Raw genomic sequence first — 22518 nt, forward strand, 5'->3', positions numbered from 1 at the left:
GGATCAGGGCACAAGTCATCTTGTGATATCAGTGAGAAGCGGAGATTTTTTTTATTTTGCATAAAATGTGAAATTTTTGAAATTTGAATTTTTGGGGTTGAAAATGTGTTTGAATGATTCAGAACAAAATGAAAACATTTACATGAAGCTGTTTTTTAAAACTTAGCGCTTAAACTCTTTTCTTCTACAGCTTAGTGTCAGACCATCAGACGCTTGGACTATTAATACGAACTACAGTAAAAAGCAAATGAATAAATTGTTAATACCTCTGAAACAAAATGTTAGTAAATATGACATAAAAGTGAATTGTTAATATTAATAAGAAAACAAGTTGTAACAAAATAAGCCTTCCTGTTGTTTATTAGATGTTATAGGAATGACATGTACAGTATATAAAAAATGTTAATAGCAAAAATGTTCATGTGATTGATTTTAACAAAACATTCTTCTTTGGATTAACTGCAGAAAAACAGCTTTTTACAATTTATTATGCAACAACACACTTCTCTTTTTAGGTTCCTCCGTTTAAAATCTTAGATGCTCATGTAGCTTTACTTCTTAAAATTAAAGCAATTGGAATTTTGCTGCATTCAGATGGCATGGTTGTGGTGAGGGTTGGTTAACAAAACATTTGGTTTCATTATTTCATCAGTTGTTGCAAGTTTAAAAAGCAATTTTGTTTGTGAACACTGTACTTTACAATTTGAACATTTTGCAACATAAAAAATTCATTGGACATAGGAAGTTACCTTCGTTACAACAATTTTTATTGATTTAACTGTTTCTCTTTATTAAAATATACGAGACCAAATAGAATTTTGATTTTCTTTTGTGTTTATGAAAATAATTTAACATGTTCTTTAAAAAGTTAAGATTCAATGTAAAGTTCATTCTCCTGAACAAACTGTACAAGTCACATTTAATATATGGTGCACTTTAGAAGGCAAGGGTTTGTTTAGATAAAGTGCATCTCTATAATTGTAATGGGAAATGTGTTTTTCATTTGATAAACTTGTATGTTTTCAGTTTACATCATACAGTTTATATGTTGGATAAATCTATTACCAATATCTAATCAGGATAAACGAAAAAAAAAATCTATATTTCCTATACATTACACATTTGACATAATGGTTTTACACTACAATGTAAAATACATTAGAAAAATCAAACTTATTACCAGGGAATATTATATACAATTATCAGTATTGAAAATGTTTCTCTGGTTAAAATGTCTATAATTTAATTCCTCATGAGTGTCTTATTTTGAAATATCAATTTGATTTAAACTGAATATTCTTCTATTATTTTCCATATCATTTTCTTTCATACGCATCAAGTGTGTTTTCACTATTGTAACACACTCAAGGTCTTAGACCACTGCCAGATCATCTTATGTATCAAGTATTTAAAACACCATTGGGTAGCTTTCACAGAATGGATCAAACCTCCAGAAATAAAATATAAAGCATTGTTCCTCTGATTGTCTCTTTCAAAGGAAATACCTTTCCTTTTTATGTTGGCACATATCACGAGAACTCTTGAGATGATTCCTAGGAAGTGATCATTAAGATAATTTAAAAATGGGTGATGCAAATCTCTTCTTTCAAAATATAGAAGAGTCCAAAATAGCTGTGTTTTTTTGTTTTAATATTAAACACTTATAGGATTCAGTTGATGGATAACTGTATTTTCTAAGGACAAGATATAAAAAAAAATCTTTATCATACTGAGAATAATTGTATATCTTCCATAGTTGGACTCACTGGCTGCTTTTTTATAAAATGTTGTTTCAAGACCATTGGCAAGAACAGTCTGTAGGTTCTTGGATTGAATAGTTGACCCATGTCGAGTTTCCACTGCAATACAATTGCACAGTTCGTCTTTGTAACCCAAGTTCCCTGCAGCATTTGCAGAATCTTGCATATGTGTTGATGTTGTAGTTATAAATGCTAGCAGAAGGGCATTTTCCATCACATGAAACAATGTTTACCTGTTAATGAACATTTTAAAAGATCATTGCATTTAAACAATTAAAAAACTTGAGTGTGGGATTTTTCAAAGAGGCCTTAAAGGAGTTAGACGCCCAATTCTCACATGGAAGCTGGGCGGCAAACTACCTTACACCCCTTTCAAAATCTCAGCCTAAGTGAATAATAAAATGACTCAGCTAGGCCTACATTTTGAGGACCTCACTGAGGTCAAAGGGCATTTTTCCACTGATTTCAATAAGACCAAGATTTGGCCACTAAGCGACATACTCAGCTCCAACAAAAGGATTTCTGAGATTTAACTGTAAAGAATTCGTAATGGTACTTTGGCTAATACGCAACACTCGGTGTCACTGGCTGGCTGTAGTCCATGATGAGGCCTTTGCAATTTCTTTGCTACATCAGGGAGGAATGTTCGGGCACAGAAACACTCCCTAGGAAAACTGAAGAATTTTACACCAATAATACGGTAACAGTCACTTACGGTAACTTCACTTGGTAGCTCCTTTATGTTCACGGGCTATCCCTTCCATTCAGAACACTTCTTAACCTTACGGATGGGCTTCTCTAACTGCTCAACCATTAACTCAGGAGGGGGAAAGTCTCAGTTGTCTCCCCATACCCTCAGAATAGTGATTGCTTCTCACACACCCTGCCTTCCTGGGTCTGCTTTCCTGCCCACTCCCCATCCCTGACACACACCTTGCTGCCATGCTGCTCAGTAAGGAACTGCTGGTCTCTCAGGGGAGCAGCAATGAAGAGTTCCACCCCAAGGGCCAATTTGGAACTATTCTTCCCATGTTCATTTACCCTTGGAACAAAACATTCAGTTTAAGATTGTCTCAGTAAGCATCATTATATTCTACGTAGTCAAACACCAGCACAGAAATTATGGACTCATTCTTCCTACAGATAGTGCCATGGGTGAGCATGATGCTTTTGAAGAATTTAAGGACACATGATCCCTATCCTGTGGCATTTACAGGTTAAATACACTGTTTACTGTCATCACTATTAAAAAAGACAGCTCTTTCCAGGGGCAAATCCTGTAAGGCACTGGGTATCGCTTATAAAGTGCTAAACACCCTCAATTCCCATTGACTTCCGTGATAGACAAGTGCTCATTGCTTTGCAGGTCTGGATCTGTATTTCCTATTCTAAATGTATGGTATAACTGGTATTTGAGATACTATTACATTGTAAATATTAGTAAATGTTGACTTTTTAAAATGATGACCACTGCATGTGAGCCGCTACAGATAGATTTGTGGTACATGCCAATTTCTGCCCTGAGGCTGAATCAGAAATAGAATGCATACAACAGCAAAGTTAAACTCCCACCACACCTTTTCTCATTTCCACCTTTCCTTAGTTTCCCCCCTTCCCCTGAAACAAATTGTGATAGTTACTTACTGGTGTGTTACTTCTGCAGTCATTCTTGCGGATAGTCATCCTAACAGTCACCTTTTTACAAAATTTCCCATCTTCCCTACCTGCAAAGTATGCATTGATTGAAAAATATCAGCTCACAATTCTGAACATTTCAGAAATAGCAACGTTCCTATATGTGTTATGGGCTAAAAGGATACAAAAGAAGATAATAAATAGTACATCACAGCATATACCAAAACCTCTTTGACAAAGAGGTAATTTGTATTTAAATCCTGGCTTTTAAAATGTATAATTATTCCACGTGTCAATGACAGTGTCCACTGTCTCTTATATATTCAATTATATTTCTAGTGTATTTATTCCAGATATATAAATTTTTAAGGACAAAATCCATAAGCCATGTAAGCAGTATTGTAGCCTCTGTCATGAAAATGCGTTACCTTAATACAATGTTTTCTGAAGATAAAATGAAGTAACCATTCCTGGGAGAAGACTATTGATAGTACATTTAAATACATTTCCTGCCATAACACTATCAAACCACTGTATTTAATCAAAGTTGTAATTTTTGGTAATAAACACCTTACAACACACGGATTTGCCAACTACGTAAGGCAGGTTTGGGGGAAGGTTTGTCTATGTAAAAAGACAGAGAAACAAGCCCTAATAAAAAGAGAAAATACTTAATTCCAATTTTTATTTGTATTACCTCTTTTTTAATTTTTACAAGAAAAAAGATACAAAACATTAGATAAAACACATTCTAAAGTATCTGTTTATATATAAAATAGAACAAAGGGTTAAACATAATTAAAGGGGGAAATATTGACTATTTGAAGAAGAAAGATCATGCAGAAAGTTCAGTGGTTGCAGGAGTGAAAGAATAGTGTCTGATTGCAAAGGAAACGATCTTCTTCCTGCTGGAGAACGATCTTCTTCCTGCTGCCACATCACAAAGGAGATCTAAAAGAGAAATCAAAAGTCCATTCTATTAGTTGGACTACTGCAGTCCCATACTGCATCATACTGTAGAACGCTTAGGTCTAGATCCACAAATAGATTTTGGCACCTAACTGCCACTTTAGGTACCTAAGTCCAATGTTTAGATCCTCAGAACCCCAGCCCAGCAGTCACATAATTCTGTGGACACCTAAACTGAAAAGTCCCCTAGGCTCATAAAAATCTGCCAATGAACAAATGCTCAGCCACCTAAATCCTGACACCTGGCACTTATCTCATACCTAAACCCTGGAGAGATTCTCAAATTAGGCGTTCCCCAGGCCTAATCCAGGGGACATTCTCCGAGATCAGGCCCTACACAAAACACAACAGATGGAGGAGATAGTTGGTGCACCCCTTATAACCATTAGCCCAGTAGTGAGGGCACTCACCTTGAATGCAGGAGACCTAAGCTCAATTCCCTGTTAAACTGACTATTTTGTTATTTATACAAAATTGAATAGTTTCAACAAGAGGGACTGAGACAGCACCACCTCAGAATATCCAAAAACCCAGTGGTTAAGGCATTTGCTGGGGAGATAAGAGACATAGATTCAAATCCCTACTCCACATCAGGGAAAGGGGGGATCTGAACCCCAGTGCTCCACATCCTGGCTGAGTGCTCTAGTCACTGACTAAAGGTTCAAATGAAGGGGGAGGAATAGCTCCTTTGGGGGGTGGAGGGGACGCTTAACCACTTAATTCCAGGAGAGGGTTCATGGCTGAGAATCTTGAGCAGGAACAGTTGCCTCCCTCCAGTCTCCAATTAAGTGCATAACTCCATCTGAGAGGCAGGTCTTTGGCCCCACCCCGCTCCTTGGCATTTCCTGTGAAAAAGCTTAGGCAGCTCTCCACTCTGAGTGTTGGCTTTTGTGAATTGCATTCTTAGGCATTGATCTCTCCCCATGTATTGTATAGGTAGCCTGGGTGGCTAACTCAGGCCTATAGATTCCAGTAGGTGTCACAACACCTAAAGTTAGGTGTTACAACTCTGAGCCTAAGTCATCTTTGCGGATCATAGAATATCACAGTTGGAAGGGACCTCTGGAGATCATCTAGTCCAACCCCCTGCTCAAAGCAGGACCAATCCCCAATTTTTGCTGCAGATTCCTAACTGGCTCCCTCAAGGATTGAACTCACAACCCTGGATTTAGCAGGCCAATGCTCAAACCACTGAGCTATCCCTCCCCCATCACTGAGCTATCCCTTTAGCCCTTAGGGCCTCATAATACTTTCCACCTATACATTGGTAGTACCTTTCATCCAAGAAACTCAAAGCTCTATACAAAAGGTGGATATTAATATCCCCAGGGAAACAAAGACATATTGGTTTGCCCAAAATCATATATTAAGTCATGGCAAAGACTGGATTAGCACATGAGCCCCAGTGCTCAGTTCCCTGCTCTAACCACTAGGAAATGCTGCTTCTCTAAGAAAAGCAAATGTAAGTTTTGACAAACAACTGACTCCAAGTACAGTAGAGATTTTTAGAATGTAGATTTTTTTCTAAGAGGATTATTTCCTCCCCTTACTTTTCCAATAAAAAATAGTTAGCTACTGACTATGGCAAAAGTATCAGTGAATTATATCTTGGACAGGATAAAAGCACATTGAATAGGCAAGCAATAAGCCCACTAAGTGTGTCAAACAGAGAAAAGATAAAACAACATTTTTAAAAAGAAACAACTCACCATGTTCCTTTTGTCTCCAAGGAATTGGCTCTTAGCCAACTGAATCATATCCGAAAATGGTCACTTGTAATCCTGTTTTTTGCTTCTGTTACCACACTGTAGATGATGCCTGGGGTACGGAATTCTTCAGGTACAATTATGGCTATGAGTTAACCTTGGCTGCACTGCAAGTGTGTCACTTCTCAGAAACAAGTACAGAATGCAGAGTATTTGCATGTGTGTGTTGATGATTCTTAGTAAGACTTACTGACAGACATGCATACTTTGCCTTAGAACAACTTTCATATAGATAGCATATGACATTGTAGGTAACTATATGTACTGTAATGAGATTCTTCTGTGCATTCTGTTTGGTTCAAACACGTTATATGAGTGCCTCCAATAGATACATGGGTACCGTATAACTATATACACAATAATATGTGCTGTAACATTAGTGATGGTCAAATTCTATTCTCATTTACCTGGGTGTCAATAAGGATGAATGACACAGAAATCAATGGAGTTCTTCCAGACTCTGACATTAGTGCAAATGAATGCAGAATCTGGCCTTCAGTGATGTTACAGCACATATCATTTATATAGTTACAGTCAATATCATTTGCTACATAGCAAAGTGTACTTGTGTTTTCACAAGATTAATGTAGTGAAGGTTAGCATTCATACCATGTGTTGTAAGGCAGATACTTATGATTGTTATTGTCTGTTTCCAATTATTATGGTATATATTTCCAGTATACTGTCCTAATTACAATAGACTAGAAAATAGGAACTACTTCTTGTACATATGCCACTGAATGCCTCATAATCTTCTAAAGAATTATTTGAACAGTAAGCTTTAATGAGCAAAGCAATTAGTCTCTACGTTCTACAGCACTATAAACATAAAGCGATTAGCCAACTTTCTAAACGTAGCAAATACACATGCAGTAAACTAAATACTATGCAAATGCTTACTACCAACAGTACATTGTTGGCTAACAACAATGCACTGCCCTTACAGTGCAAAATGGAAAAAAAAAAAACATACGTGAGCTGTTCTGAACAATGAGAAGTTAATACTACAATGCAGCTTTCAAACATGATTTGATGACATGAGGCCTGATGCTTTATCAGGGAGTACATTGTTGGAAATCAACAATGGTGCCGGTTGACTTGTTCCTACTGATTTCCAAGAGAATGTACCTGAGTTACAGTGAGCGCTAGCTGTAGGTGTGACTGGGCTAACGGGAAATGGGATCAACAATGACATTCTGGAACCTGGTAAGAATATTACATTTTGAACATATTACACATAAAACAAAAGGGTCCCTCTATCATTAGTCAACATTTTATGGTCAGATTCACCCATGTTTAAAAAGGGAACTTAAAAAAAGGAAAATCAGCTTAAAACTTCATTGTGTTATGATGCAGTAGTTATTAAATATAAAATATCTAGAAAATAATAGCAAGAATAAGAGGAACTCAAACAATATTGTTTAGATACTAGTGACCTATTTTGAGCCTATCCTCCCCTCACTTACACCAGTTTTACCTTAATTTTAACTCTTAATTTTAACTTCAATGAAGTTACTCCTGATTTACACTGGTGTAAGTGAGTGGTGAATCTGGCCTTTGAACTTACTGTTAGACTTAGGGCCAAGAGATGGAAGGAATGTAATTTCCCACAAGAGTTATTTTTGAAAGTTCTCAATGTTTTTGTGAAATTCCTGTAGATTTCATTTCAGGGCAATGTTTTAAACTGCAGTTTTACTGCAAAAATTAGAGAGAAAAATCATAGTGATTCATGAGGATTAAGGTATTTAAAATGAAGACAAGATGCTAGTGATCTTATTCATAAAATATCTTATGCAGTCACTATTGATCATGAAATTCTTAATGCCACAGGTTTTTTTATATTCCATCTGGGCCATCTGATTCATACAATAAATGCTGGATCTACAAGATTATACAGATATACAATCAGTTGTATTAGAAATACAAATTATAAATTTATTTGTATCCATTGAAAAATATGAATAGGTATTACACATTGCAAATGCAAATTTCAAAAGTTGTGGCAGTAATTTGCTGGTTGGATTTTGTTTTGGAAAATGATGCCCAAAAGGAATCGTCCTGTTTTGTCTAAATCCACAAAAGGTTCTAATTTTGGCCCTTCTGGAAGCATAATATCCAGTTATTTTACCAGCTGACAAGAAAGTACATGGCTTTTTTTAAGGCTTTTGAAGAGACTGTCTGTCCACTAGCTGACTTAAATGGCAGTCAGTGCCCTGAGGTATAAGGTCAGAGGAGCCAATGGCGGCTGGGAAGATTGAATGGAGTGCATAGCTATGGAAAAAATTATTTCAGAACCAGGGACAAGTGTCTGAAACAGATTTCTGGCATGCAAAGGACAGAGTCCATCAGGACAAAAGACCCCAAAATCCTTTCTCTTCTTCCCCAAGTAAACAAGAGTGTTGGCAGAGGAAACTGATCTTCCCTACTGTGATCTCCAACCACCACTACAAGAAAAAAGGTAATTCTTAAATAAAAACATGAGGAACCCTTATCCTGCCTACCCATCTTCTGTTGTAGCAGCTCTTCGGCTGGTAACCCCAGTGCAGGCAGACAGGAGGACTGGAATCCAAGGAGGGCAGCCCAGGGAGGTAATGAAGTCTCTAAGGTGCCACAAGTATTCCTTTTCTTTTTGCGAATACAGACTAACACGGCTGTTACTCTGAAAGATCTCTGTGCTTCTCTTCCATGGAGTAGGTGTGTAGCATCTTCATTTCCCCCACCACCACCCCGCTCCCACACATTGAATCCCTACTATCATCAGAACTGATTAGGCTATTATTCCACCTACTTATGCTGATGTGTGGGACTTTCATTTGTCTTCTTATATGTGGGTCTGGTAGTACCATCTACCATTGTGATTGGCTGATCCAGCCCATTAAAAGATCCTGTTTTCAGTTGCCTATAAAAGTTAAACATTTGTGCTGAATTTTGCCGTGCCAGGTTTCTGCCTCAGACTGAAGTTTTTTGGAAATTTTCAGACAAAATGTTCAGTGATTTCTGAGAATGGAGCTAAGGAAAAATACATTGTTTTGCCCATGTTACAAAGTTCTGGTGACCTTTTCTTTTAAAAGCTCTAGAGCCCCTATTCTTTAGATAAGAGGCTCAACATTTGGCAGGGTAGTGGCTGTCCCCATGAAAATCCACCCACATTTTGGCTAAATTATAAGCCTTTCAAAAACAGCAGTTCTCACTTTGTTAACACATATTTCTTAGGTTTGTGTAGCTAAATTCCCTGAGGTTTCCATCCACACTAAGCATGCTGCAGCCTGGGGCTGTGCAGAACTTTTCTTACAATTGCAGCTCTGGGCTGTTACAGGCCATGCTGGGTCTGGGTCCAGCCACCAAATCTGAGGGCAGGGAGACTCTCTCTCCTGTGCTCTCAATGACCTCCCTGCTGGGCCCAGGAAGTGTAGAGGAAGAAGCTGATTTTAATGCAGCTGGGACAAGAACAAAACCTGCAGGAGGAGGCAGGGGAAGTGGATTGGGACAAGGATCCCCTCGGGGATGGGGGTGGAAACTGGGACTGGAGGCTAGCAGGGATGGGGAGAGGGAAACTGGGGCTGGGAATTGGAATAGTAATGGATACCATGACTGGCATTTGGAGGCTGCAGTAAAGACTGGGCTTAGGAGGGTAGAATAGAACTGAGATCCAGGGTGGAGAGACTGGATCTGGCAGGGCCAGGAAACTGGGACTAGGAACTGGGGAGGGACTAGGGGACAGGGAAACTGGGAACCAGTGGGAGCGGGGCATGAGATCAGTTGAGTAGCCAGGGAGGATGACTGGAACTGAAAACTTTTGGCGTGTGAGAAAGGAGCTGAGGGGGGGAGTGGAGATAGATCGGACAAGGAGATAAGGTGTGTGGGGAGAACTGGATCTACCTGGGCAAAGAGACTAGGACAAGGAACTGGGGAAATGGACACTGAGATTGAATGAGGAGCCAGGGACGGATACTAGGACTGAGAGTCAGTGGTGATGGGAAATATGGGAAACAGCTGCTAGAGCTCAGGATGGGAGAGAGACAGACAGATCGGATGAGGAGTCAGGAAAGGGGTAGAGTGGAGACTAGGACTGGCTAAGATACTAGGGCAAAGATACTGCGGACGAGTAGCTGGAAATTAGAAATGGCTGGGCAAGGAGACTGAGACTGAAATGACAATCCTGAGGAGTGGAGAAAGGGACTGCCAAGGTGAGGAGAATGGGACTGGGAGGAGCAGCCTGGTGTGGGGAAAAAGACAAGACTGGGACAGGTTGGAGGGGATGGGGCAGAAGGGATCAAGCTTGGGGGAATAGTCAGAAGAGTCTGTGACCACTAGAGCACACTCCCCACTCCAGTCCTGGAAAGGAACCCAGGATTCCTGAGGCTCATCATTGTTCTACAAAGCATCCCATCCCCCTCTAGTGATGGTCCACACAGAAGATGACAATCTACTGTATCAGTTACTCCACGAGCTCAAGGGGAGAGATCTGTGGGGTGGATCTAAAGGTTCCAAGCCTGCTGATGACCCAGGTGTCTCAATATGATGCTACATGATGGAATTGCTGAAGACCCTCAGGAATCCTGGATTCCATTCTAGGCTCTGAAGGGGAGTGTGCTCTAGTGGGTGCAGACTCTTCTGCTCTGTTGCTGGAAGTACTTTTCCAAGATCTGAAGAAGAGCTCTGTGTGGTTCAAAAGCTTGTCTCTCTGACCAACAGAAATTGGTCCAATAAAACATATTAACTCACGTACCCTGTAAAGATCCTATGGTATTCTTTATAATGCTAATTTCAGTATCCTGGCTAATTATTCTTTTTCAGTTAAAATTCAACAACTTCAAAATGTTGAGAATTTACAAGTTCCATTATATCTTTAAAAAATTTCCCAACAAATTCTAGTATGGAATGAGATGCTTCGCAATAAATGTGTGGTATTACTATATTATAAAGTGCAATTCTGCATTTAAGAAAGACGACTTGAGGACTCTCAGATAATATGTTGATCTATGAGATCATGTGAGCATTGATGAGCCTATAGTGTCATTACATGGAATCATGGGAAAGCCTCTCTTTATTGCCTTAAGTCAGGGCTAGAATTAATTGTATTTAACCAATATCTTGTAAAGTACAAAATTGCCAGCAGATTTCCCTCCTCCTCCTCCTTTTAATCAACAATTTCCCTCCTTCTCAGAAAAAAAAGATCATTAGTTTCTAGTTTTTTGTTGTTGTTGTTGTTGTTTTTTAAAAAGCAAAATAAGGATAGAGGAAAAGAGACCAAGTGTTTATGTTTATATAGTAGAATCTAAAATAACCCTAAATAATATAAATCAGCACCATATTTTGAGGGAAACATTACTGCTTATTGTAATATTTGTTATGTCCCTTTAAACCAATTACATATGATAGTTAGCTAATGTTTGTGCAGCACCTTGCACATGTAAAGTACTATACAAGTGAAAGATGTTCCATATTTTAGAAGTCACTGCCATAAGTTTCATGATTTTATTATACCTCCCAGGCAACCGGGGAACTTTACTGAAGCAGAAAGAAAAAAGGGTTTTCTTCAGAGTAAAGATTAAAACTAATAGTGACTTCTAAGATATGGAACATCTCTTTCACTTCTATAGCACTTTACATGTGCAAGGTGCTGCACAAATATTAGCTAACTGAGTCTCTCAACCCTCTGGGAAGTTTGCTTACTCCTGTGAGCCTCAACACAACCGTGAGGGGGAGCATCTCCACTGTACAGATAAAAAAACAGAGACAGAGAAGGCAATGGCCATATTCCACCAACCTGGCTCATATTGAGGAGTACAATACCTTACTCCACAAGTAGTTCCATTCATTTCTCTGGAGCGACTTGATGAGCAAGGCACTGCGCAGCATCCATAAAGTGACAGAACCTAGCCCAAAGTGACTTGCCAACTCCTCACAGCAAGTCACTAGGAGAGCTGGGGGCAGAGTTTAGGACTTGCTACCTCCTAACCTGTTGGTCAGTCTCCCAGACCTTGCTGCCTCTCATAAAGGTAATCTGCACAGCATTTGACTCCTCAAACTCCATTTTACTTGAGCCAAGTGCATAGGAGTTGTAAAATGAGTTTAAATAATGTTTGCCACAAAAGTCTATTTATTTATACTCATATTATACTCAAATTTATATTCATTTAAATTTTTACTGGTATGAAGATAGGATTTAAAAACTTATGTTAAAGGAAATACAAATAATTTTATTAAATTGTTGTGACTTACGACAAGAATATCTGACCAGATAAAACACTGATCTTGAAGGATTAAAGTAGAATTAAACACTCATTTGGAGGTTAATTTGGAGAGGTCTGATGCACCTCAAAGCCATCAGGCCAAATACTGACCTCATTAGAGTCAATGGCAAAACCTCTGTAACTTTAATGGAGAGTTTGTCTCATTGGATTTTCAAAGTAAAATATTAGACCATAAAAAGGACCCTGGGTCTGATCTCACACCAGTTTTACTCTAGTTTAACTCCATTAGCTCCAGTCAATATACTTCTGAAAAATACTAGTAAAGGCCATCCTTCTTCTAGAGTCAATGAGGTCAGAATCAAGCCCTCATGAAACAGTAAACCAGTCTCACTCCTATTATAATCACATGCTAAATGGACTTTTCTGATTCCTGAAGTCTTATTAGCCACTCACATGTTTTGCAGCATCCCTCTAGAAAGGGCACAATATAACCTCCAATCTAAACAAAAAAGAAAAACAAAAACATTAGAATAATTTCTTAATCGTAGCACCTATATACCAATGCTATTAGAGGAGACTTCCCTTTTTCTATCCTGATCTACAATTCCATGCAACCTCATTAATTGCAATGGTTTGGATCAGGGAAGAAATTGGCCTTAAATGATCTAACTTGAGTCTATTAACACATGTGAATATTCAGTAGCTGTCATTAAATATCATCATCCACCAACTGTTATCAGAGTGGTACCTGAACAGAGCTTAGAACAGAAAACAACTGTGGGATCTCAGATTCTATCATGTGATTCTTGAAAGTAAATGTTGATTCTTTGTAGAGCACAGTTATGGTCACAGAAAGCTGATCTGGAGTTAATTCTCATAAAAAAGAATCTGCTCAAGAAAAGGCCCATTCTAGCCACGGCTCACTGTCTTTGACACTGTAAGATGGAGCACCAACTTGAGTAAAGTAGACAGAATAATTACAGTCTATGTCAAAGCATTCTCAAATAATTTCGCTGGCGTACTGGCTCAGTTACAGTGTCCAATTTCACTCCTACAAGCCATAGTGATCTCTCCAACCTTGTTTCTTCATCAGGTCTCTCACATGGTGATCACCGAAAAAATACTGAAACTTTCTTGCTTTCTCAAAAACTCCAAAAGATGAAAGAAGGAGAAGACTTTTCTACTAACTTGACTTTTGCTAAACCCTCTTTGCTCTTCCACATCTGCCATTTTAGGGGCTAGAATGGAAAATATCTTCTACCTAACTGGGCCTCTTTTTTCTGATGGACCACTCCATTCCTGTCATCTAGGAAGGGGTATTAAAGATGCATAGTTCCTTTAAGACTGTTCCCTGGTTTAGTACCCTCCCACGCACACCCCACCACAGAATTAAGAGAGAACTATACAAGATTGTTCCATACAGTATATCTTCTGGTTACTTTGTCCAGCCTAATTTTATGCATTCAGACCAATGGAGGTTTCATGACCTCCCTTCATCTGCAAGACTATACCACAGTTTCATACATTTTACTATTGGGAAGATTTTCCTGATATTCAGCCTAAATTCTCCATCATTTTTATGAGCTAAATTGCCATATACAGTAAGTCAGTTAGAAAAGAGACGTCTATGACTGTCATGACCCAGTGTCCCCAGCAACCACACTCCAACCCTCCATCTGGCAGTAGGGTTGCCAGGCATCTGGTTTTCAAGGAAGCTCCGCATGCTGTCCCCTCCCCCAGCGCCGCCTCTGCAGCTCACATTGGTTGGGAACCATGGCCAATGGCAGCTGCAGGGGCGGCACCTGCAGCCATGAGGGCAGTGCATGGAACCTCCCTGGCTGCACATGCACCTAGGGGCCGGACATAGCGGCCGCTTCTGGGAGCAGTGTGGAGCCAGGGCAGGCAGGGAGCCTGCCTTAGCTCTGCTGCACCATCAACTGGGAGCCAACTGAGGTAAGTGCCGCCTGGCCAGAGCCCGCACCCCAACCCCCTGCTCCAGTCGGAACCCCCTCCTGCACCCAAACCCCCTTTCAATCCCAGCATCCCCACCCTCACCACAACCCCCTGTCCCAGATCAGAGCCCCCTCCCGCACCCAAACTCCCAGGGCCTGCACCCCACACCCCATCCCACACTCCAAACCCCTCAGCTCCAGCCCAGAGCCCCCTCCTGAACCCAAAACCCCTCATCCCCAGCCCCACCCCAGAGCCCACAGCCCCTGCCAGAGCTTGCACCCCTCCCGCACCTCAACCCGCTGCCCCAGCCCTGAGCCCATTCCTGCATTCCAAACCCCCTGGCCCTAGTCCAGAGCCCCTTCCTGCACACCAAACCCCTCATCCCCAGCCCCACCCCATAGCCCACACCCCAGCTGGAGCCTTCACCCCCTCCTGCACCCCAACCCCCTGCCTCAGCCCAGTGAAAGCGAGCGAGGGTGGGGGACAGTAAGCAATGGAGGGAGGGGAGCTGGAGTGAGTGGGGGTAGGGTCTCAGAGAAGGGGCGGGGGCAGGGCAAGGGTGTTCCGTTTTGTGCAATTAGAAAGTTGGCAACCCTATCTGGCAGCCTACTGACAATAATTTACCTGGGACCCACAAAGTCCAGTTCCAGTATGAAGCTCCAGTCCTGAGGTCTGATTGGCAGAAGCCCCAGAGTGGCTGAATGGCCCAGTTGCTTTCCTTAAGCCAACAGCAGCAACAGGAAGCTGTCTGAGCAACTGGGTTCCACCCTGCTGTGTACTGTGTGCTGCCTGCTCCCCTGTCTTGATTTCCTGGCATCCTGAGCTGTCTTGACAAATGGCATATGATTCGTGGTTCCTGATCTCCAGTTTTTCTCCTGCCTCTGACCCCCTGCTATGCTGACCAAGCCAACTCTTGACTCTTATCTCGTGGGTATAGGCTCGTGGCTTTGACTATTAGGTCTAGTCACCCATGACCCAGCTGTGACAATGATCAAACCCAGAAGTGCTTACAGGTTTGGACAGCTGTGTCAGGCTAAGCTTGGCATTACAAACCTGCTTGAAAGGGGGACGTATCCTCTCAAAATATGGAACGTCCATTACAGTTTTGTAGCTCAGGAAGCTTACTGACCCAGCGAATGTGCAGGCAAAGGTTTTGTATAGTTAGAGTAGTTAGAGCCATCGACATTTTGCTTTTAAAGATCAAAGCAGACACAATAATTTTTCCCCTTTTTGAGATGATTGGAAGACTTTAGAACTGTCAAAAATAAAACTTCAAATGCAAATACAAACCATAACAATGAAATAAACTGTCTAAAAAACACTAACCTTCACACATTCAGTTTCATTAAAGGGTGGGCAGCTGATGGAAGATGTAATTAAAACCGGTCCTACTGTTGTGGTTGTGCAGTCATACTTGACACAGTTTGAAATCCAAGTAGTACCGGGCTGTTTAAACATTGTAAAATATCACCATCATCAGAACTTGGGCCAAGACGTCACAAGGTGTTATTTTTATTTTTTAAAACAATGCAATTAAATACAGTCCTATCTGAATTAACACAAAGAAACCTCCTGAAAAGTTCAATTTAGATGGAACTTTTTAAGCATAAATTTATACTGAGGCTCACCAAAAAGCGTAATCAAGGTGTAATCTATTTCAGTGACACAGCAAGAGAGCCTATTTTCTATTTGGTTTTACATTTTTTTTTGAAAGAGGCATCAGTTCAATTATTATTGTTGAAACATAAATGCATAAGGCCAAATATGTCCTTCAATGCACATGCAATGGGAACCATGCCCAAGTCAGATGTCAGAATTTGGATATAGCATCTAATTAACTTTTGGGTCACTTCTCAGTATTTTCAAAGGTAAATTTTTTTTTACAAAAACTTACCTTAAAATTGGAGACTGTCCCATTGCTGAAAGTGTGGAGACAAGATACATTCTTACAGTGACCACAGCAGGTTGTTAAATCTTTTGGAGGCTCATATACTTGATTCTGCAAAAATCAAACATGTTATTCCTGCTATATAACAAGACAGAGAATAGATATTATAATTGTTTTTAATATATTGATACCACGTTAGCATCACGGGTTAGATTTTTCAGGCTGGTGTGAAGCTTTGAGAATTATTATTGTACATTTCAGTCTACAGCTTATACACTCACTTTTTATAAGATGTTACTGAGCTTGATCCAGCTTTCACTGCCATCAATGCGAAGAGACTGACTTTGAGAGATGAATTGAGCCCTTTACAATTTTTAAATAGTGCATGTGACTGCTTATCCAACAATCAATGTGCTTTTGAATTCTGATGTATTACAAATTGTAATCAATATGTATTCAGGAAAATTCACACACCAAAAACATAGAAAAAGACTTTTGCTGTGGATTAATTCACAGTATTTTGTACAGAGACAACATGAGACTTTGGATGTGTGGGGGATGGGGATGGGGGGTTATTTAGTCCATTTTTACAGGATTTCTAGTAAAGTTTTTCTTCATTTTTACAAATATTCAGCTAGAGCCAATTTCTAGTTGGTATTTGCTCACCCCAAAGAAGCTGAGGCTAGAGGGGAAAGTGGGGTAGTAGTGTTCTATTTCTTCTTTATGAATTTATACCTCTCATCATAGTATCTTAGTGTTACACATCAGTACTGGCTCTTCTGAAACCAGAGATGGGCTCTTCTGAAACCAGTTCTGAGCACCCTTGCATTCTGTGGAAGCTCAGATCGTCATCTGAACTTTCAAGCTAGGTCCTACTTCTATAATGGGCCAGTGCAAAAACCCTATGTAAGCAGCCCTGAGGAAGTCCAGCTCCAAATGTGGATCTAAACTTTGTGGCAAAGGCTAATCCCAACTCATGGAGTGGCTGATCCACATGTCCTCCATGAGTAGAATTGAACAGGGATTATTCTGGGGTGAGGTCTAGGGTTCAAACGTTAAGTCTGCTTAGTTTACCATGCATATTCTATGATTCAGCCAGCCACAGCCTCCTATACCCCCAACTCATGCAGATTACTTTTGCAATAATAATTTGCACAGGAAAGCACTGGATAGGTCTAGGCCATCCAGCATACAGAAGTACTAAGTTTGCTGCATTAATGGGGTCCAGAGTTTGACCTTAAGTTTACATTATTATTAACATTACACAGTTTTAATCAGAAGAGCTACAATAGATCATTAAGGAAGGAGCTCACAGTTGGTTAATCTCAGCACCCAGTTCCTATGAATATAATTTAATTACCAATGAAAACTCATAGTTTAATCAAGATTACCAAACACAATATGAACGTTTAAAATTCAGAATTTCTTACAGCTTCACATTTGATGACACAGTTTATCCGGGAGATATTTATCCGATAGTATTTGGTGGAGGGATCAATCATGTTTGTGCAATAAGAAGTATGACAAATGCCATCAGGTGTGTGTTCCACAATTGTCTGTCCAGGACGCAGTACTCCTCTCTCGTTAGTCAGACACACCTTGTCTCTCACTGCAACAATACATAAAAAATATACAACACACTCACACAAATCACTTTGGTTTTACAACAGCTAAGCAAAACGTAATGTTTATTACAGAGTAACTAGGAAGACAATAGCTAATGTAGTGTTTAATATAACTTTTTTTTTTAAATTGGGGTCAGATCCTCAACTGAAGGAAATTGGCATGGTTCCATTGACTTCAATACAGCAACACCAGTTTACACCAGCTGAGGACCTAGCCCTACAGCTTTAATAAGAATGTTTAATGGCATTCACTACAGCCCCAAAATTGTTCCTACCATAATCATGCCTGAGACGTAGAAATGGATAGAATATTCCATTATAAGGAGCTTTAAAATGACTGTCGGCAAAAGGCCATACAATCAGTGCTTAATTTGTGGCGGGGCTTGCCAGGACTGAGCCCCAGCACCTCTAGGCTTGGCAGTTCATAGCCCCGGCACCTCTGGGCTTGCTGCATCAGTTATGCAAGGAAAACAATTGCTTGAGCCCCAGCACCTCTTTCGTTACAAATTAAGCCCTGTATACACTCCTCTGGCTGTGTGTAGCTAAGTGAAAGGGAGACACATTGAAGTTTATATAATGGAGAAGAATTTCTGACATACTATCTTATCAGGGTGCAACATAAGAGTTTGAGGCCAAATCCAAAGAACTTCACACATACTGCAGTCTGGAGATCTGCAGGAATTGAAAGTGGAGACCTAACAGATTGCATTTCATGTACAGTGTTGTGCTTTGCATCTGCCCTGTTTCTCTTTGAAACAGGACTGGATCAAAGCAAATTAAACAGTTAATGCATGTCAGCAGGGTGAATGCAGGGAGTAGAGCATGGCAGGCTAGCGCAGGATAAAATCACACCCCAGCTTGCCAAGAACTAAATGTTTGTGTAGACAAGCCCCTAGACCAGAAATAACAACATGTCTTTGCAGCAGGTGCCACTGACTCCATCCAGACAGGCACATACCTGCAACCCTTTAATAGTGGCTTACTGAGTGCCTTGTGGGAATTCCTGCTCCACAGGGCAGCACAAGTTTGAGGCTCTTCTGGCCCCATTCTGTACTTTCTGAGATTGATTCTGCACAGTTTTGAGCACTGTGACTTCCATCCTGCAAAGCACTTATGCACATACTTAACTTGCAGCACCTGTGCAGCAGTCTCATAATGGATCAATGGAACTACTCAAGGGCTAGAAGTGAAGCATATTCTTTACATGCTTTGCTGGGCTGGGGCTAGTGCTCAGTACTGCAGGACTGAGCCCTGTGAAGAGAAATATGCTGCTTAAATTTGCTGCTCATCAGCATCTCACCACTGCCTCCAACTCATGTCCCCGATTGCCCTGCCCTGCTCTCCTGCTGTGGGAATTATTTCCAGGTATGCAGTGGGAGACTGTGCACAACTATACAGTTAGTGAGAGAGCCTAACATGTACCCTCCTTTTCCTCTGCTTCATCCCAGTATGTGGGTTATTTCAGTGAATTCTCTCCCCCCAGTGCCATGCGTCAGAAGTGAATGCATGGTCCATAGCAGGTGATCCACCCTTAGCACTGTAGGGGATATGTCTTTGACACAAACTCTTCTCCTACTTACCGCACTTGTACTTAATACAGCCACAAACATTTTCTGTGCTGTTCTGAAACTGGTCATCTATCTGCAGTTTCTCCCCCTATCCACACAAAAGAAAAAAAGATAATGTGATGTCACAAACAAGTGTTTGTCTGTTTGATTTTTCTCACTTAAACTTTCACTTCAGGGCTAAGTAGCATAGTCAATACACTAGTCTTTAACCCTTGAAGCCTTGTCTGGAATCTAACTTTCGTTACCCACAAGTGAAAATTAGTTTAGTGGCTGTGACTTAGTGGACATTTGTTTATGCCTCCAAAGTGAGAATGATTACAGTGTAAGAAGAGTTTGAAACTGAAGTGGAAAGACCATGGCAGGTCAAGAGGGTGAATTCCAGTGGCACACTTGTTAATGGAAGTCTGCCTGCTGTCTGGGCCATGTCATTTGCTGGGATAACTCCACTGATGTGAATGGAATTACACAAGCAGAGAATATGATCCTACATTTTACATTGGCCAATTTTCTTTCATATGCACTAAGATTAATCAAATTCATCCCTTCCTCCCCCCCGCAACAAACCTCTAAAAACCTATTAATAACAGCTTTATTGTTAGCTTTTTCTATATAGTTAGACTATAATATTTCATGGAGAAAAAATACTATTTGTTCATTAAGATGTCAAATTACATTTGTTATTGATTATTCCAAGGATAATACATTTTTCTGGATAAAATAATCACAGTGAATTCAAAATGTATTTATCCCGCAAAGTCTTTAAGCATGTGCTGAACCTTAAGCACATGAGAAGAATGCACATAAGCTGTCCCATTGAAACATGACTAAGTGTTTTACTGAATCAGAGCCTGATGTTTAAAAAACACTGACATATTCATCATGACAGGATAGTATTAAATTAATGATCATTTAAGTGTTTAATTTCTGTCAGAATAAAGGCCAAATGCTGCCCTCTGATGTGTACATGCAATTCCCATGTATGTATATTTCAGAGCAGGATTTGATCCTAAAAGAGAAAAGCAAATTGATACCTGATAGTCATTTTAGTCTGCATGATATTTTTCTCTTAGATTTTAAACCATGTTTTGAATAACAACTGAAGTGTTCATGACTAACATTTCAGCTATATTATGCCATAATTATCTAATCTATCCACTAAAGCAATTTGAAAAGAGGAGAAGATAAAGAAGATCATCATCATTTACTGACACTTTAAATATTTTTGCCAAGAAAATTCTAAAATAATTCATTTTAACAGGATGAATTCCATACCAGTTTGCACTGAGGTTTAGCGATTGTATCACATGCACACTCTAAAATAAAACAGAAATTATCATTCAGAAAAGTATCTTGCCATTTGCATTAAAACAAAAAAAAGTGTCAAACTGCACCAAGTAGTCACTACAGAAGCCCTGCTGGCTTTTGAAACATCTCCTGCTGAATCCAATACTGTGGAGACAAACTGCACTTGACTTCTCTTCCAGCCTGACCCCCAATCCCAAATAAATGGATCCCATATACCACTTTGCCGTGTAGCTATTAGAACTACTTATTTTACGATCTCTCTGAAAAAAAGAAAAAATCTGGTAGATTAAGAGATTCCTTGCTTTGAGCTGGCTACTCCTCATTTCATCTGCGCACCAGCACCTCTCCATGGGAGACATATCCAAAACAGCCTGCACCCTGGGCAGGTTAACAGCTGAATAACTTTGATTATTTTGTAGCCTTCAGGCTAAAAGGCCACAGAGATCTTGCCAGCTCAACAGGATCTAACACAGTTAAAATTAAAACAGATCATTTTACCACATGTACGATATGGACAACACTTTTCTGGGCTCCAAACTTCCATCAAAGACATCCCCACTGCACAGTCGAATTCATGACAACGATAAGTTTCACAAACTAAAAAAAAGAAAAAAATACCTTAAACATGTGGTCCTATTTTTTTTTTTTTAATGAACAGAAATACAAACCACAGGAAATGAATTGCTCACTCATGAAAAGCTCTGGAGAACTCTGGGGTAGGCTGGGGTGGGGTGGGGGTGGGGGTTGCATTTAAAATTGTTTTACAAGGCTCCGCGTTGATCTTGATCAATCTCCACTGTACAGTGCCAGGAATGACCAATACCCATACATGACATAGGTGTGTGGATGCTGCTTTATGAACATGAAACTTTAAACATGACAAGTGTATAGGTTCAGCACTGGAGAGGACAGATTATATGCCCAACAGGAGAGATATATCTATTCCACCAGTTATAGCCCTGAACATTTATTACTAGGAAATTCAGTGCAGTGACTCTACTATTTTCATTTAAGAATCACCAAAAAAAAAAAAAAAAAATCAAATCAACTTACCACACTGGTATGCAGGGCAACATCTATCCGTAGTGTTGCCATCCACAGTAAGCACTTCTCCTTCCTGACATTTTGGTATCTGATCAGAGCAAACCCCACATGCTGAAGAAGACAGATTTAAATACAAGAAAGGAAGGGAACTGAAAACGTTATTGAGACATAGCACACAAGATCTTACTAACTGTAACTGTATTTTGCCTGCTGAGTCACTCAGCTGTCTTACGGCACCCTCAGTCTGCCTGAACATAAATACAGCACACCCTAGCCATAACTAACCCCTGGGGATGCAAGCCATTTGTTTGTTATAGCCAGGGGTTCGCTATACTGAAAGAGCACTGCTGGGCTGACACCTCAAGCCCTGCAGCAGAAGTTGAGAGCTCCTCCAGCCCTGGGGCCACAGCCTGAGCAGACAGCTCTCTGCCACCCACTGCAGCCCTGGGACCAGAGGAGCTCTCAGCTCCCTGTTGCAGTGGTGGGGCTCCAGGTGGGATCCAGGGACCAGGTTTGCAATAGCCCAAGGTTCGTAATTGTGAAAGGCTTTATTGTGAGGAAATCTTTGATTCCCAACAAAAGGCTTTATCCCTGACACCTGTTGTATCCTCTTACTTGAACTTGCAGCAAAACCACAGTATTGAATTTTTGGTATCACAGGCATTTCTAGTTGAAAGATTTATGATGTCAAACATAGGCCAAAGGACAACAGGTTGTGCAGGAGAAAGCTCCACTCTCAACACATAGCTTCCCTGCTAACAGAGTGAGCACAGAAAACTGTCAGCAATGAAAATTCCTTTAGTACAAA

General features: G+C 40.2%; 1 protein-coding gene across 4 annotated transcripts in view; it reads right to left on the reverse strand.

The window, feature by feature from the left end:
- Nucleotides 1-352: 352 nt before the first annotated feature.
- Nucleotides 353-22518, reverse strand: part of OTOG (otogelin) — a 170355-nt gene continuing 148189 nt past the window's right edge. For 2 of the 4 annotated variants that reach the window (XM_073347364.2, XM_073347366.2), the window contains 10 exons: nucleotides 21720-21821; nucleotides 21165-21263; nucleotides 20634-20674; nucleotides 19374-19449; nucleotides 17599-17777; nucleotides 16175-16279; nucleotides 15607-15726; nucleotides 12781-12826; nucleotides 3405-3484; nucleotides 353-1993 (listed from right to left, as the gene is read on the reverse strand). In XM_073347364.2, coding sequence (XP_073203465.1) covers nucleotides 1793-1993; nucleotides 3405-3484; nucleotides 12781-12826; nucleotides 15607-15726; nucleotides 16175-16279; nucleotides 17599-17777; nucleotides 19374-19449; nucleotides 20634-20674; nucleotides 21165-21263; nucleotides 21720-21821 — 1049 coding nt within the window. In that variant the 3' untranslated portion in view covers nucleotides 353-1792. Of the gene's footprint in view, nucleotides 1994-3404; nucleotides 3485-4170; nucleotides 6198-12780; nucleotides 12827-15606; nucleotides 15727-16174; nucleotides 16280-17598; nucleotides 17778-19373; nucleotides 19450-20633; nucleotides 20675-21164; nucleotides 21264-21719; nucleotides 21822-22518 lie in introns of those variants that run through there. The other 2 variants (XR_012159331.2, XM_073347365.2) reach the window with 2 other exon arrangements.

Source organism: Lepidochelys kempii, chromosome 6 (assembly GCF_965140285.1).
Source record: "Lepidochelys kempii isolate rLepKem1 chromosome 6, rLepKem1.hap1, whole genome shotgun sequence".
Classification (NCBI taxonomy): Eukaryota; Metazoa; Chordata; order Testudines; family Cheloniidae; genus Lepidochelys; species Lepidochelys kempii.